Below are 17,233 nucleotides of genomic sequence, written 5' to 3' on the forward strand. Positions count from 1 at the left end.
AAGGATATGGAGCATAATCATAAAGCATAACTGATTTAATGACAGATAAAATATCTAATCTATAACTTATCTACAAGTTACAAGTTAACTCTACCATTGTATTTATTTTAATGTTCTTGTAATGACAGATGTTAAGGAAATCTATAATTTTTTTAAACAAAGACTCCAATTTAAATCTAGACCTTTTGTGATGTCACTAATAGATAAAAATGAATGCTATTAAATACAAAGGGCGCCAGCACAGATCTCTCAAGAACTTCACTGGCAACCTCTATGTCCATAAATAACAATTAGCCACTTCTAGTTCAAGTACTTCATTTTATGGATCACCTTTCCAAAGGCAAATAGGGGTTATATAGGAACAAGGACAATCTTTTAGTCTTTTAACTCATAAAAACCTACCGAGATTTAGCTTTTAATGATCTCGTATAGCTCCATTGATGAAAAGATATTGGTTGCCAAGGGCAAACATTGTCCACATAACAAGACATTCTGTATTTTGGATATATATCTTTCAGTTTGGATATTGGGTGCCTATATTTTAGGTAGGCGATATATTTACTTTGGCCACCCTGACAATCTACACAGGCCATGCTCAGATTCACACTGCAGTCATTTTCTTGAGAAAATGCTCAAAAAATGCTCATTTGCTGCATAACAGTCCCTTTTAGACAACGTCTGTCAGGGATGAATAGTATTAGACATAATTATGTTTTTTTTTCCTACCCCAATTTAAATTATGGACCCCATAGTAAATAATAAACTCAGTAATGTTGCAACCTTTCATCTTTTAACAATGACTTAAAGTAGAACCATAATGAAAAAAAGTCGAACCCTAGTAACGAAAAATTATTTGTGCATGTAAACCAGGGGACGAACATACACAATGGGCAATCAAAAAATTAAAATATTACAACAAATATTTTTCGTTAAATCAGAGCAAATACAGAAAAAAAATAATAATCTATTTACAGCAATTTTGCTCACCAACCTTAGAACTTACAACTATTAGACATAATTATGTTTTTTTCCTACCCCAATTTAAATTATGGACCCCATAGTAAATAATAAACTCAGTAATGGAAAAGCCAAACCAAAAATGATGGAAATTATGCAATATCTTGCTCTAGCAGAGTTCATGAGCTGGAAAACCCTGGTGGAGGCATTGTGCTGAGGAATGCAAGCCTATGGCAGGTATGAAATATGTCTATGTACGTATTTATTTATATTGCACCACAATTGTAGACGTTGCTTTACCAGGTGTGAGCAGAATCAGGGATATAGTAATAACTAAGTTATACAGTAACAATAGCTTAAGCGCTAAGACCTTTCAATACACAGTTTGGATGAGGTCCCTGCCCCAAGGAGCTTACAGTCTTTTAGGAAGAGAACTAAATGAAAACAAAAAGGGGGCTTACGCGTATTGATGCTAATTTTGCTCTGTAAACTAGAAAACGACTGATTTATAGCTGAGCAATTTTGTACTCCTTAGTGCTCCAGTTTTTCCTTCTGTAGCTTTGGGAAATGATTTTGGGGCTTCCAATGATATCTTCTGCAACTTCTCCTCATTGTTAATCACCCCTAGTATTTCTCCCATTGCACACTTATCTTCTCATAATATGCTAACCACCCATTAATAGTTTGCAAATACAATAGTAATTTGAGTAATGTTTCCGTATCTGCTGCTTTAATTAATTGTACAAGTATAGGATCTGTTATCCGGAAACCCATTACCCAGAAAGCTCCCAATTACGAAAAAGGGTGCCTCCCATAGACTCCATTATAATCAAAGAATCCAAGTTTTTAAAAATGATTTATTTTTTCTCTGTAATAATAACACAGTATTCGATCCAAACTAAGATATAATTGCTATAATAAACTCCCGAGCATTCTGGTACCTTTGTCCTAATAACTGCAGCCTTATCTTACTTTATGGTAGGGTATACACATACCGTACCTCAGTATCAGAGCCACTGTCCCATTGGTAAAGCCAGATGAATTTGATTTTATCTGATTTTTATCCGATGAACATTTACTACACTGCTACTTAGAATGTTTCTCTGCATGTCTGTGTATGATTTAAAGGAGTGGTTCACCTTTAAGTTAACTTTTAGTATGTTACAGAATGGCCATTTCTGAAAAACTTTTAAATTGGTCTTTGTTTTATATTTTCATATAGTTTATTAATTATTAGCCTTCATCTTCTGACTCTTTTTAGATTTTAAATAGGGGTCACTGACCCCACCTAAAAATGCTCTTTAAGACACATTTATGGGTTATTTATTAAGATCCGAATACCCGAAATCCGAAAAATTCAGATTTTTCAGACCTTAAAAAAAAATTATAAATTTTTTGGGATTTATTTAAGTCCGATGGTATGAAAACTCAGAATCCGAAAACCCAGCATCTCAAAGCCCTTGGGTCCTGTATTAGTCAATGGGGAAGGTCTCATTGTCTGGGCTGCTGTCAGTACCGATATCTTTAATATAGAAATTTAGAAAAATTTGTGTTTTTTTCTGAAAAGTCCAAAAACTTGGGACTTTTCAGACAAAGGTCCGAAGTTTGCCCAAACCTATTATTGATAAATAAGGTCCATTCGGGAGTCTGGAGTTGCTCGGATTTTTATCTTAGAAATACTAAGATAAATTTGGAGCATGATAAATAACCCCCTTATTGTTACTGCTCCTTTTTTATTACTCGTCTTTCTATTCAGGCCTCTCCTATTCATATTCCAGTCTCTTATTCAATCAATGGTTGCTGGGGAAATTGCTGAAATTGCAAACGGAGAGCTGAATAAAAAGCTAAACAACTCAAAAATCACAAATTATAAAAAATTAAATCCAACTGCAAATTGTCTCAGAATTTACATCATACTAAACGTTAACTCAAAGTTAATAGGCCCTTAAGTGGGTTTGGATCTTCCCTGGCACATGTTCTCTACAATAACTGGTCACAGGACAATATGTCTGCGTTGCAACCTTTCATCTTTTAACAATGACTTAAAGTAGAACCATAATGAAAAAAAGTAGAAGCCTAGTAAAGAAAAATTATTTGTGCATGTAAACCATGGGACATACACAATGGCCAATCATAAAAGTAAAATATATCAGAGCAAATTCAGAAAAAAATCATCTATTTACAGCAAACCTTAGAACTTTAATTTGATTTCTAATTGATCCAAACCTTCCTTTTTTTTGTTTGCCATCCAAGGCTATATTTTTGTACTTCTATACATGTACATGGAAGTGATGTATGCATAAGCATTACATCACTTCCTTTAGATCGTAGACAGCAAGGTACCCACTACCCCCCACCCCCTCCTCTGCCAGCAAATTTAATAAAGAAGTATCAGGCAGCAGTGGGGGAGCAGATTTTTTTCACAGAATGATTTATTACCATATAGGCACTTGAGGGTTGTCCCCTACAGCTGCACAGGCCCTCGAGTGCCTTTATGGCAAATACGCCCCTTGCCATCAAGACACAACATATACATATTTGAGTTTGTATGTTGGAAGGATGTATAGTGTTAGTGCAGTTCATGTATGTAGCATTTCAAACTTTTTTAAATTCATGTATTCAATTTTTATATCACAAATACCTTAATCATTACCTTGTTCTTCATATTCCTCTTGATATTCCTCATATTCCTCATCCTCTTCAATTTCCTCTCCTTCTTCATCCTCCTCTTCATCTTCTTCAATTTCCTCTTCTTCATCCCTATCTATCTCTTCATCTTCTTCATCATCCTGATCTTCAATGTCCTCTGAGTACTCTTCCTCCTCCTCCTTCTCATCCATGTCCTCTGTCCCATCTGTCTCATAGCATTCATCTACTGAAGAGTTGTCTGCCTTTCCAAGAAATGGTTTTCGTTTAGGGGCAGGCTCTTGGGGCTTGTGATCTTGTGTTTTTCTTTTCTTAGCCAAGGGACACCCATAAACACTGCAACAAGATAAGAAGACAATTGTTTGTTAATTATTTTACATGATTATTACTCAAAGGTAAAAAATAATTTCAATGGTAAGGGTCCTGCATTTCTTGAAGAGGGTGATACAGACAAACATCCCAAAACAGTGCAAACTATGGTACATACAACTTATTATTCATTTCAGTGACAAGAGGGGTGTGCCAGGTCCTCCATCTTAAGTTGTCCTGGTCAGGGGCTAGGGGTTAGGTTTGTCTCTCTCATATGTTTCCCTTATTGACAGTAAAGTATTAGGGTATAAACTCCAAGTGCCTACTTTCAGAGGATGATTGCACACAATTAGAAGTAGTGTTGGGTGAATCTGTCTCATTTTGTTTCGCAGAAAATTTGCTAAACGGCTAAAAATATCACAAAACACAAAAACAATTGCGAAATGCATTGAAGTCAATGGGCATCAAAATATACACGTGACTATTTTGTCCAAATACATTTAAGTCTATGGGTGAACGAATAATTTTAACGCCCGACAACTTTCATGCTCGCACCAATTTTGACTTGCACCAATTTGTTTTGGTCGTTGCATATCCATGTCTAGTGAATTTATTTGACCATCACTAATTAGGAGGCTATATATATATATATATATACATGACTGACAACAAAATTATTTAGGGTAACAAGAGATTCTGTTGTTGACTACAGCAAAGCATTTTGGCATCTTCAACTGTTCTGTAAAAGCATATGTAAATTTATAAGTTCTTTGACATTTTAATTCTTACCCTTGTAGGAAAGTAATGAAACCAGACACAGATTAGGTTATTAACTAAAATTTCTCACAATTTTCTTAAAAAGACTTTGAACCATTCAAATTTTTACCATATTTATCTATACATGTACTCAGAAAAATCTGGTGCGGGAAAAGACTCGATAAAATCTTAAAAAATCTAAATTGAACTATTTTTTTGGATTTGACAGACGAAAACTCAGATATTTTCGGAGTATTGCCCACGAAAAGCACAAATTCTTTGGATTATTGTAAGAAACCCAGAGCAGATCTTGATTTTTTCCAATTGTAAACCAGACAGCTCAGGTTTGAGATTGAGAACTTCTTTATTTGGACTTTTAGCAGCATCGGGGTTTAATAAATCATGAAAAATTTTATTTTTTTTCTCTGAAAAACTTTAATAAATAACTCCCTAAGAGTTTTCTATAGGAGCCCCCAATAAAGACTATTTTCCTTCCCTAGATAGATACTGTAGATAATCTATCTCTCCCTCTCCCTCTCTCTCTCTCTCTCTCTCTCTCTCTCTCTCTCTCTCTCTCTCTCTCTCTCTCTCTCTCTCTCTCTCTCTCTCTCTCTCTCTTTTCCCATCCATCATCTATCTATCTTTATCATTTTCATCAATTCTATTTGCATCCACCTTACGGTGAAATGTACTTATTACTATGATAAACTGAATCTTGCACACACTGTAAAGATACAAGGGGGAGGAATAAAACATCCTTATTTCTAGTTCTTTTCCTATATCGAGATTTTTTTATCTCAATATCCTCTGCAAGAAATATGGAAATCCATTTCAGTCACGCTATATGAGACATGGCTTCAAAAATACACAATGACGCTTCTGAAAAGTTCATACGAGGACAGGTAATAGAATGCAGTCAGTCTATCTAGTATAAGGCACTGACTACACATGCAACAGATCTGCTTGTATAATATACATTGGAATTCTTTTCTGTTATGGTAGGAAGTCCAAATGCCTTGAAAAATCTTTTAACAACTAAAATTCATTAATCTGTTACACAGGGTCAGTCAGCCAGTGGTACACTCAATTACCCTCTGCTATCTAAGCTGCCAGGGTGATTCTGGGAATTGTAGTCCCAATACAGCAGAGGCAGCAACCTTTGCCTAGTATTTCAATATTTATTCTGCTAACAGTGGCTATATTCTGCAACCGTATGACACATATGGGGGTTATTTATTTATATTTATAAGTCTGAATGCCAAAAACTTGAAAATTTTTAGTTTTTTTACTATAAAATCAGAATTTTTAGTGGAAAAAACCCTCATATTTTTTGTGATTTATTAAACCCCAAGGCTGCTAAAAGTCAGAATCCGAAAATACTCCATCTCCAAGCTGTCGAGGTCCTGTAGAAGTCAATGGCAAAATTTCAAATTTGAAGATATTATGGTCTGCACTGAGTTTTGGCCAAAAATCACAATAAATCAGGATTTCATGGAAAATCTGAGCATTTCGGGCATAAAACCCAAAAAATTTGTTTGTTTTTTTTCGCAAAAACATTTTATCAGTTTTTTTGAATGATAAATAAGGTCAGATCATATATTCTATTTTGGTTGGACTTTTTTTTACTTAAAAAATCAGAAAAATTTGGATTTTGATAAATAACCCCAATGATGTTTGTTCCTCTTCTGAGGCATGGCTTGCTCTTAAATGTTCTCCGCTCATGTTTCTGCTCAAGATCTGCAGAAATACCAAGTTGAAAGGGTTTCCAGGATAGTACTATAAATTATTCCTTTAATTCGCATTGCGCTGAGTGTTTTTAAAGGCGAAAACTCTAAGCTCTAAATAACTCATTATCAAATTACAAACAATTTCATCGTTAAATGAAATGAGCGACGTCAGTTGCAAATAATTACTCAAATACTACAGAAGGAGGAAAAGAATTTATGAAAAAAAAGTCTAGATTTAATGAAGCCTGAAAATACTTACTGTCTGAAGACGTAATAGACAATTTCTTTATTATTTGCCACTGCATCCCATCAGCGAGTAGCTAATAACTCTATTTCCTCTTTCAAGAACTATTATTTTTGTATATATTCTCCTTTATCTTTTTTTTTCAAGTTTCATGTTCATTCGCTACAAAGAGATTATTAACATTCATTTTAAAATGTCACTGTTTGAAATGCAGCTCACGCTCAGCCTAGGGAATACCATGCGACTCTCCCCGAGGCATCATATCACTTCTTGCTAATCACATGCTAAAGTAGCTGCTCTAGGACGAATAGAACCAAATTAGGAAATTAGACCGGGGGGAAGCACTTCCCCCCCCTCCAGCAAATAAGGAAGGTGCGCATTCCTGGGCAACTGCCAACATTAAATAATGCAAATATTATACATGTATTGTCCCATTAAATACAACTTACGAAAATGTATATTTAATAGATTCATAAATCTGCCCAGTGCTTTTTTTTCCTTGGAATTTGCTGTGCCAGAATAAACCGGTATTACTATTATTATTAGTGTGCTTTATGTTGATGGCACCAAAGTCTCTATAATTAGTGATGGGCGAAAAATTTGCGAAAACGCGGCTTGTGACTTTCGATGCCGGCGACATTTGACGCACATTAAAGTCAATGGGCGTCCATTTAATTGTCGCCAGCGTCGGAACTGTCGCAGGCGCGGCAAAAGAAGTTTGCAAATTTATTCGCCGGTAGCGAAACAAGGAGATTCACCTGGCAAATAAATTCGCCCATCACTATCTATAATGAGATTTTAGTCTAGTTTCCTTTATTTTACTAAAGGTTATAGTGACAAGGTTCATAAAAGGTCCCTGAACCATAACTTTTTCATCCAGAATAAGGTGATAGATGTTCTGCCATTGTTTTATGGCATAAGTTGCTATGAGAATTTTTAGGGAATTATCGTTACTGTAGACAATAAATAGTTATCCTTTTTTTTGGCTGACTGTTCCTCCAAGAATGTTAAATACCCCCCTAGACTAATGCTTTTATGGAATGATAACCCCAAAGGAGGGTTACAGGAAGTAATAATAAAGGTTGTGGCCATCCAGCTCAGCTATGCCTTTACTTATTAATTAGCGGGTGACAGCATTAAAAGGGTTGTTCACCTTCAAACCCTTTTTCGATTTGCTGTCTATCTTCTACTTGTAACCGTTTTTTTAATATTGAAGTGTAACGTTTCATAATACATGTTCTAAAGCAGCTCTGAAAGGGGGGGGGTCGCTGACACTTTAAGGGGCAGATTTACATAGGGTCGAATATCGAGGGTTAATATCGAAGTCGAAGGATTTACCGCAATCAGTTCGATCAAACGAAAAAACGTTCAATCGAACGATTAAATCCTTCGAATCGAAGGATTCGATGGATTTTAATCAATCGATCGAACGATTTTTCTATGACCAAAAAAACATTAGAAAGCCTATGGGGACCTTCCCCATAGGCTAACATTGAGGTTCGGTAGGTTTTAGGTGGCGAAGTAGGGGGTCGTAGTTTTTTTTAAAGAGACAGTACTTCGACTATCGAATGGTCGAATATTCAAATGATTTTTAGTTCGAATCGTTCAATTCGAAGTCATAGTCAAAGGTCGAAGTAGCCAATTCGATGGTCGAAGTAGCCAAAAAAACATTCAAAATTCGAAGTTTTTTTTATTCTATTCCTTCACTCGAGTAAATGGGCCCCCAAATGTTCTGAATTGATGTATTTGTTATCTTTGGCCCTGTTGAGTAGTGATGAGTGAAATTTTTTAGGAAAGCTAAATGTTGGGGCAAGGCACTCGAATAAGTCATGCATGGATCAGACTGATGTTGAGTAGACATGAAATGCATCAGGCATGAGTTGTTTATACAAATAAAATTTCTATTTTTAGTCAACATCAGTCTTATCCATGCGTGACCTATTCGAATGCCTTGCTCCAACATTTTGCTTTCCTACATACGGTTTGTCCTCTCCCTTGAGCTGAGGGCCTGGGGCAGGAGCACCTGGGCCACCCATTCAATTTGGTGAGTGCTTCTACTGGAGGTTTGATGCTTATACATACATGAGTGAATTTTTTTGCCAGTTTTCACCGAGAAAAAGACCGCCGTAAACAATGGGTGAATAAAATTGGCCCGCAGCAAAAAAAAATGTCACCCATAGATTTCAGTGCATTTGGCAAATTTGTCAATTTCACAAATTTCCGGAGAAGCGAAACAGGTCAGAATCGCCCATCACTATTGCTGAGCAGAATCCTTGAGTTTTATTAAAAGCAGCTGTTAGATTTAAAACAATATTTGCTAATACTCAACAGATACTGCTGAGAAATGTATCAACTAAATGAAGCAAATTGTGACAGTTTAGAATCTGCCAGACTCAAACACAGGAGGGAGAAACATAAATAGGCGTCAGTTTTGGGGAAAAAAGGAAAAAAAGAAATCATTGAAAGCAAATGAAAAAAATCTCAAAACAACTGAACTGAAAAAAGTGTTTGGAAGGTGAGCAGCACATATAACGCGCTGCCCACGTGCGCGAAGGCCGCTGCTCACCGTGGTGCAACAGCTGGTCTTTATGGTGGCAACAGGGGTGCAGGTCTGGGTCGGCTCTGTAGATGGTGGCTATACATTATGCAAACAGAAAAAATTATCTGTGCATGGGTTTACACAGCTACTGAAATCCACAAACTCTTTTACAATTTCTTTTCATCCAGAAACACTTACTGGTAGTAATGGACAATTACATTTCTGCGTTTCACCGCCAGCAAATGCATTTGCAAAACTGCTTGGAAAACACGCTGATGGAAAATCCGCCGCAACGAAAAAAAAATTATCAGGCGTCAAAATAGGCACGTGCATAAAAATTGCAGCACGCCAAAATGATTCGGATGCCCATTGACTTCAATGCATTTTGACAGATTCGCCCATCATTACTTACCGGTTGCCAAGTGACTGGAAAGCATATAACCAGTCAGGGTCTTCTTCTTTCCTTATCTTTTCATTGCAGTTCCAAGCTTCTCACTCTACAATCTTACTTTAAATTGCCGTAGCGTTGCTCTAAACTCAGAGACTGAGCATTAGCCTCTATGAAGATGAGTATTTTAGAAGTGAAACTTGGTTTTCTTCCCAGGTTTTCTTCATGCAAATGAGGAAAGCCTCTCCTTGCTTAAAACCTTTATCATATGGATCCACATCCCCTGCTCACATGATAATCAGAAAACCTGGCACTGCACTAATGTACAGTAGTTTGGATCTGATCAGCAACAACCCTGGCTTTGCTTTAAAAAAGGCTGTGCCATGAAAATGGACATTTGAGAAGTAATTCTTGGTTTCCTTCCCAGTATAATGTCAAGAGACCTTTTCTTCAGAACTACATCTTGCTGACCAAAAATACAGATCACTTCCTATTTTGTATTTGATATGGGTGAAAATAATAAGCTGATCTATTAGGGCAGGGATACACAAAGCTACTAGGGGAGATTAATCACCCAGTGACAAATTGCTTCTTATTCGGGCGACTAATTTCCCCAAACTGCCTCCCCGCTGGCTAGAATATAAATCGCCCGCAGGATAGCACTCAGATCAATTCCTTTTCTGATGTCGCTCCAAAGTTGCCTCATGAGGAAACTTCAGACGACTTCGGAAAACAAAGCTCTCTGAGTGCCATCCCTAGCCGGCGAAAAGGCTTTTTGGGGAGATTAGTCGCCCGGAAAAGAGGCAATTTGTTACTGAGTGACTAAATCTCCCCGAATCTTTGCGTGTGTCTCTACCCTTAGACTTTCTATAACGGCCTGAGGGAATGTGAATAATAAAGCCAGTCCTGGGCAAGCTCCAGTGGTAATTTTTCCCATGATACAAACTCTAATGATGTAAATTCACTTGGCTGTAGAAGACCTATTACTGAGAACTGATCTGCTTGTCAACCCTGGCAGCTGTACCGCTTTCACAAGGGACCAGCTTTTGTGTTAAATGTAAACAGGGGAATATTTTTGTGATGCACAAGGAAGTCCATACCATTGTGCCAGTGTCTCTACAGCTTCTTGCTCTGGACAATGAGCTAATGGAAGCAATCATTTTTACAGACTTATGTAATGTGTTTGTCCCTTATGCACATTAGCAGTATTTCCATTTTGTGGCTGATCACTGTAAGCTTTAGGCTATAGAGTTCCTGTTAGCCAAATTTCATTTCATGTTAATCGTATCAAAGAAAGTAGTACTGTTTTAATCATGTTTGCCATTGCCAGAACTTTTGTCCAGAGTGTTTCACTTCTATGTCCTGAAGGTACTTGGTAGGAAAATAGTCATTTATATATTGGTGCTCCAATATGAAATGCTCTGAATCTTACCCATAGTCTCCACTAAATCACTGTCCTCCTGTATATAAATTATGAGGAATTTTACAGTGCTTTACATTACCAAATAATAATTTTTTAACAAAACATCTCTATTTCAATATGGACAATTTTATAATTGGCTTTCCAACTCTTTAGGTGATACTGTTGGTGTCCTAGTATTATTGCTGCTTCTTGCTCATACATTGGCTTTTTGCCAGTTAAATACATTTTTATATACCGAGAACAAAAACTGAAGTCCAACAACTGCAAAGATGTTATTTAGTTCATTTTAGCCAATTACTTATTATAGTGGCCTTGGACAAAGAAAGCAAAAAAAACACTTCGCCTTCATTATTCCATTCGGATTCACTTCAAACTAATTTTCTACCTACATTAACATTAAATGTCAAAACCTGGGTCATGGAATGAGAATGGCAGCAGATGAAGTGGTGACTAATACTTCAGTTAGTGAATGGAATTATGTCTTTAAGAATTTAATTATTACTGTAGCTAGCCATCTTGTGACTTTTAGTATATATCACTAGAAGTGTCATGATTTCTAACAGTGACTTACAGCTCAACAATTTGATATGGTCTATTTGCTTTCTCAATGTACAGTATGTTCTACATACAATATGCATAAAAATAAATAATGGCAGACAAAAAAAAGCAAAGTAAAAAGAGTAAAAAAGACTTTTTGCACTCCTCCAATTGTTCGTGTATGCAGAGTCAGACTTACCCCCTGCCGCAAAGCACCCTCTGGCTGCTCCCAGCTGCAACCTCCCTCAACCCTAGCGCATACATTTTCCTTCACTCTGCAGCGACCAGGGCCCAGTCCGACCCTGCCTGATTGTTACAGGCCTGGATTTGTGGTGAGGCCACAAAGGACCGGGCCTCGAGCGCAAAATATTAGGGGCGGCATGCCGCCCAGCTGCTTCCTGGGGCGCACTGGGGAGCACAGCGTGCACGCCGGAAAGGGGGTATGAGGGAGGTCAATTCGAACGCCTTGGGGCACATACCTACTAAATCAGGTGCTGGATTGTTATCCACCCACTTAGACTGTAAGCTCTACAGGGCAGAAATCTGTCATAAGCCCCCGAGTAAAGCCTTGATGCTGTCTGCCAATTTACCCAAGGAAAAGATGCTGTAGGAATTTTGAATTGTCTAAGAAAAATCATACCCCTAACTTGTTTATTTATTTTTTTCATGTCTTTTCCAGCTTTAGTAACTGTGAATTTTATTATATGTGCAGATTAGTGTACATTATGATACAATTTATATTTTATCCCTTGAGCTAAAGTTCAGCAGCAACTTCTAGCAGCCCCTGAGAAGTCGTCGGCTTCAGGGAGTTGATGGAGGTCTTCACCTCCAGCAACAGCTGAAGGGAGTCAAGTTGGACATCCCAAGAGTTGCCTAAAATCATCTTCTATTAGAAAATATCATAAAACGATGAACGTTTCTGATTATAAATGAGGTTAATGTAGCAGACCACACAAATACAAAATACATGCTGGCACTAGACCATGAATTTATGAATAATTGACTATAAATGTGTCCCAGTTTTTTTTGTAACAGACTTTATTGCCATAGAACATTTTGCTACAAGAGACAGTGTATTGGCTTCATTTGTATGTGGATGAGCAGAGGTACTAATTTATCATTTCAGCAGTGAATGCCTCTGGAAAGGTGTGACAGGCCGCTCTGGCTTCTGCTCACACTGGAGATGCTCCATCAACAAAATATCTGAAATAATTATCACATTTGCATTGATGCTTCTGCTTACAAACAGTGACAGAAATGATATTGATAGCATTTTCCTTTCCCACGGAACAGCGTGGGCTTTAATAGGGCAGAAACATTGAACATGATTTTGGGGCTTTTTCTAACCTCTGGTAAACTGTTTAAAGCTACATGCTGAATGGTGGCAACTGCAGTTGTGCAAATCTGCAGCTATATTATTAGAAGGGGGGACCTTTTGACTATTCCACAATTCAGCTTAATGATCCTCAACCAGTGGCTCATGAGCAACACGAAGCTCATCAACCCCTTGACTATTACTCCCAGTGGCCTCAAAGAAGGTGCTTATGTTTTAATTGACTTGAAGGCACGTTTTGGTTGTATAAAAACCAAGTGTATTGCCAAGCAGAGCCTCTTGCAGGCTGCCAGTTCTCAAAGAGTCTACCAAACAGCTATCAAAATCTCTTATTTGGCACCCCCAGGAACTTTTTCCACTCTTGTGTTGCTCCCCAACTCTGTTTATAATTAAATGGGGCTCACAGGTAAAAAAAAGTTGGGGACAACTTATCTAGCTCTTGTCTGACAATCCTTTGAAGAACTTCAAAGAACATACATCTAATTTATCTTTATCAGGTAAACATCTAGAGAAATCAAAGAGGTCATGGCCAAAGCCAAGGAAATTATCACCATGGGCTGGAAGAGAATTGGCTTGGGCAAGAACAGGGATCTGCTAGGCATGAGGACCAATGCAGGGCAGGATAAAGACTGGATTAAAGTTGCAAGGACATGCAGAGAAACAAAGGCGATAGGTGATCCATGTGTGCCCATGATATGTTATACAATATAATGAACTGACTACAAATACCTGCAATTTTTAAGTTACAGGTATGGGATCCATTATTCGGAAACCCATTATCCAGAAAGCTCCGAATTATGGAAAGGGCTAATTTGTCCCATTTCGCTTCCCAAAAAATTTGTGAAATTCGCGAATCAGTGTAGAATTTGCAAAACACATCAAGTCAATGGCCTATTATGTCCAAATGCATTAAAGTCAATGGGCGTCTGAATAATTTTGACGCACAACAATTTGTATACCCCCAATTTTTTTTGACGCAGTGGATTTTTCAGAATTTATTCTTGCCGGCGAAAAATGAAGTTCACGCCTGCCGAATTTATTCGTCGATCACTAGTATCCCATATAATCAAATAATCCACATTTTTAAAAAATAATTTCCTTTTTCTCTGCAATAACAAAACAGTACCTTGTACTTGACCCCAACTAAGATTTAATTAATCCTTATTGGAAGCAAAACCAGGTTATTGGGTCCGATTTTCTACTTGACTTAAGGTATGAAGATCCAAATTACGGAAAGATCCATTATCCAGAAAACCCCATCTCCGCTCTAGTGCAAGCTGATACAGTAGCAGCAACACGCTTCCTGCTATATCAAGAGCCCTGTGGCTTGGTGGAAACGGCTGGGGGGTCCTGGGTTCCTAGACATTATCAGCCTTCCACCTCCAAACCTGCCATTGATGTGATTCTCTGTCAAGATCTACTGATCTGTATGAGAGCAAAGAATGAGGGTTACAGCAGAGCAGACAGAGAACTATTATTTTCGAGGCATTGTGACCTAAAACCCAGAAAGACTGACATTGCTTGCAGAATATTTTATGAATATCCCACGGTGCACCCTGTTGTACAGGAGCCATACATTAATTAGAGCATTCAGCAGACACTGCAATGTGTTACACTCATCCAAGTGAATCTTCATTTTTCACATGCAGCGCTATACTAATTAAAATCAGCTTTGCAATTAAATGTGGAAAATTGTGTTCCATTTTCCAGCCCGGGCTAAGGAGAAAATGCCTTTATTTTTAGGATATTTTATTTTGATGCAAATGAATATTCCATCAAAGTGAAACCTGCAAAAGGGAAATAGAAGGATTTCTTTCGTTTCTATTATTATACAGCGTCTTCTCGGTTGCAAGATGCAAAGCTTCACTATCTCTCTGCCAGTACCTGGCCCTGTTCCAATGCTTTTAGTGAGTGCTATCTGTCAAGGCATGAATAATACAGCCCCAAGGCTGTCGGCTGAATCCAAATGATGCATACATCAGGAAGAAAGCACTCGACTTTAGCTCCAGAACATGCTCCTGTGAAGACAGGCAATTATTCACCCACAGTTGCAGCCATGACAATCAAACTGGTGGGTGAAAAGGTATATGGTATATATATATATATATATATATATATATATATATATATACCCACAGGAAGCCGGCACTCTCGACATTAAAGTATTCATATGCCTGGGTGCACGTTCAACACATTATCTTCATCCATCCCATATAGAACAGCACTCTCAGGATTTAAAATGATAAAAAAAAGGTTTTCATTCATAAAACAGCTTGCGACTTATGTTTCGGCCTAGTCCTAGGCCTTTCTCAAAGTTATATTTATATATATATATATATATATTCTCTGCAAAAGGTCAGCCAATTATTTCCATTTTCACAAAAAATCCACGCTCACAGGTCTTATAATTATAAAAAAATGTTTTGTTTTAGCAAAAGACTAACGTTTCGGCCCATACCTGGGCCTTTCTCAAAGTGCCAAACTGATCATGAAATTGCCTTAAATTCACTGAATGGCAGGAAAATCAGCAGCTACAACGATGTCATATGATCAGCATCACAGACAATTACTAATTAAACACATCACCCTAAAAGCCTTCATTAACAATATGTTAATACATCTGATATATATATATATATATATATATATATATATATATATATATATATATATATATATATATATATATATATGCAAAGAAAAGAACTAAAACACAAAACAAGCTAGATAACAGTCAATACTTTCCTAATGAGGGGAATGGAAACCCTTTTACATATTTTTCTACAGTTTTACCATGATGCTTTGATTTAACCCTTTGAGGTAGCAGGTGCAGACAGCAGTTCCTCTCATACCAAAATAAGTTAAATATCTTGCCCATATCAGGCATATTTAATTCACCACTAAATATAAGAGGTTGTTTACATTGCCCCAGTGTAAGTGCTAGACTACTGACACAAAAGCCTATGGGGCAAATTCACTAAAGGGCGAATTTTCGCCTGTGAAGGCTTAGTCACATTTTGCACTACTTTGTCAGCCATTAATTCACTACCACTACGTTAATTCACCAAAAAGCGAAGTTGCATCAAGGCAGCCATATTGTTTGCCTGAGCGATAATTTACCTGGTGAAAGGGCGCAAAACTTCGTTAGTGATGTACTCTAACGCTGGCGAATTGTCCACTACTCCTGTTAGTAAATTGCAAATCTCCCTGCGGATTGGATTTATGGCGGATTTTTGCTAGTGAAAGCCACTTCGCTGTTTAGTAAATCTGCCTCCGTGTGTCTCTCGGTGCCCTCGGCTTATTAACACAGCAATGCTGGTTGCAAGTAGCGCTTTATTTTTGGGAGGAACGCAGTTCTCTATGCTCAGTTATGTTATCTGGAGGAAACCATTGAATGGAGTTGCACAAGGAAGAAGACTACAAGTAATGAGTTGCTGGAGGTTTATTCCAATGTGGTGCTCTATGCAAAGTGGCAGATTGCCATGACTACCACAGTGAGATAGATATGATGCCGTATGGTCCTTAGTGCATAGAACTTTGTATGCACTTGTACAGTAGATCTCTGTTTTTGCAACCAGAATAATCTTATACTAAATGGTATCAACTGGCACTCACAAATGTATTCATTCTTTTCTCTTTACCAGAATAGCTTTCCTGAGGTTGAAAAACACATGGGCTCAATCATTTACTCAGCAGATAAAAGAAAAGCTTTTGATGTACCCCCCCCCCAAAAAAAAGATCTACCCGTGAGCCGGTATGGCTAGTACAGCAGTCCCTGGATTAAACTAAAAATGATAAATATTATAAATATTATTTATCTATACAGCACAGAGTTGTTCCTACAAAGCAGCATTTCTCTCTAGACATTCCAGTTTTATTTTAAGTTGCGTCTACCACAATTGCAGGTAATACGCAAAAAATGCTTGATAGCTAGTATTCAGTAGCCAGAATGGAAATGTCGTCACTTTTGGAGCAACATTGCACACCATTGCCTTATTGGTGGAATTAATGCACTTGGTGCAAGCCTGTTGCTGCAGAACAATCACCTATATTATCCTTAGCCACTCCTTACCTTTTAATGATTGAACAATATTCAGCCTTCAAAAAAACTCACTTTAACTAACCCATCTCTATTATTTATGGTATATTAGAAACCATTGGCACCTGCTAAATTCAGTATCCAATTCTATAGGGGAATGCAATAAAAGTTGTAAACAAAAATAAAAATTGCACAAACAAGAATAAAGATCCGCTTCTTGCAATGTTATGGTACAGGTATAGGATCCCTTATCTGGAAACCCGATATCCAGAAAGCTCCGAATTACGGAATGGCTGTCTCCCATAGACTCCATTTTATCCAAATAATCCAAATTT

General features: G+C 37.4%; 1 protein-coding gene across 17 annotated transcripts in view; it reads right to left on the reverse strand.

The window, feature by feature from the left end:
- The window catches only part of LOC108718228 (myelin transcription factor 1-like protein), a 311,370-nt gene that overhangs the window by 98,248 nt on the left and 195,889 nt on the right, over positions 1-17,233 (reverse strand). For all 17 annotated transcript variants that reach the window (XM_041565032.1, XM_041565041.1, XM_041565044.1 and 14 more), the window contains one exon: positions 3,611-3,939. In XM_041565032.1, the coding sequence (XP_041420966.1) occupies positions 3,611-3,939 (329 nt within the window). The remainder of the gene's footprint in view (positions 1-3,610; positions 3,940-17,233) is intronic.

This window comes from Xenopus laevis, chromosome 5S (genome assembly GCF_017654675.1).
Source record: "Xenopus laevis strain J_2021 chromosome 5S, Xenopus_laevis_v10.1, whole genome shotgun sequence".
In the NCBI taxonomy this organism is placed as follows: Eukaryota; Metazoa; Chordata; class Amphibia; order Anura; family Pipidae; genus Xenopus; species Xenopus laevis.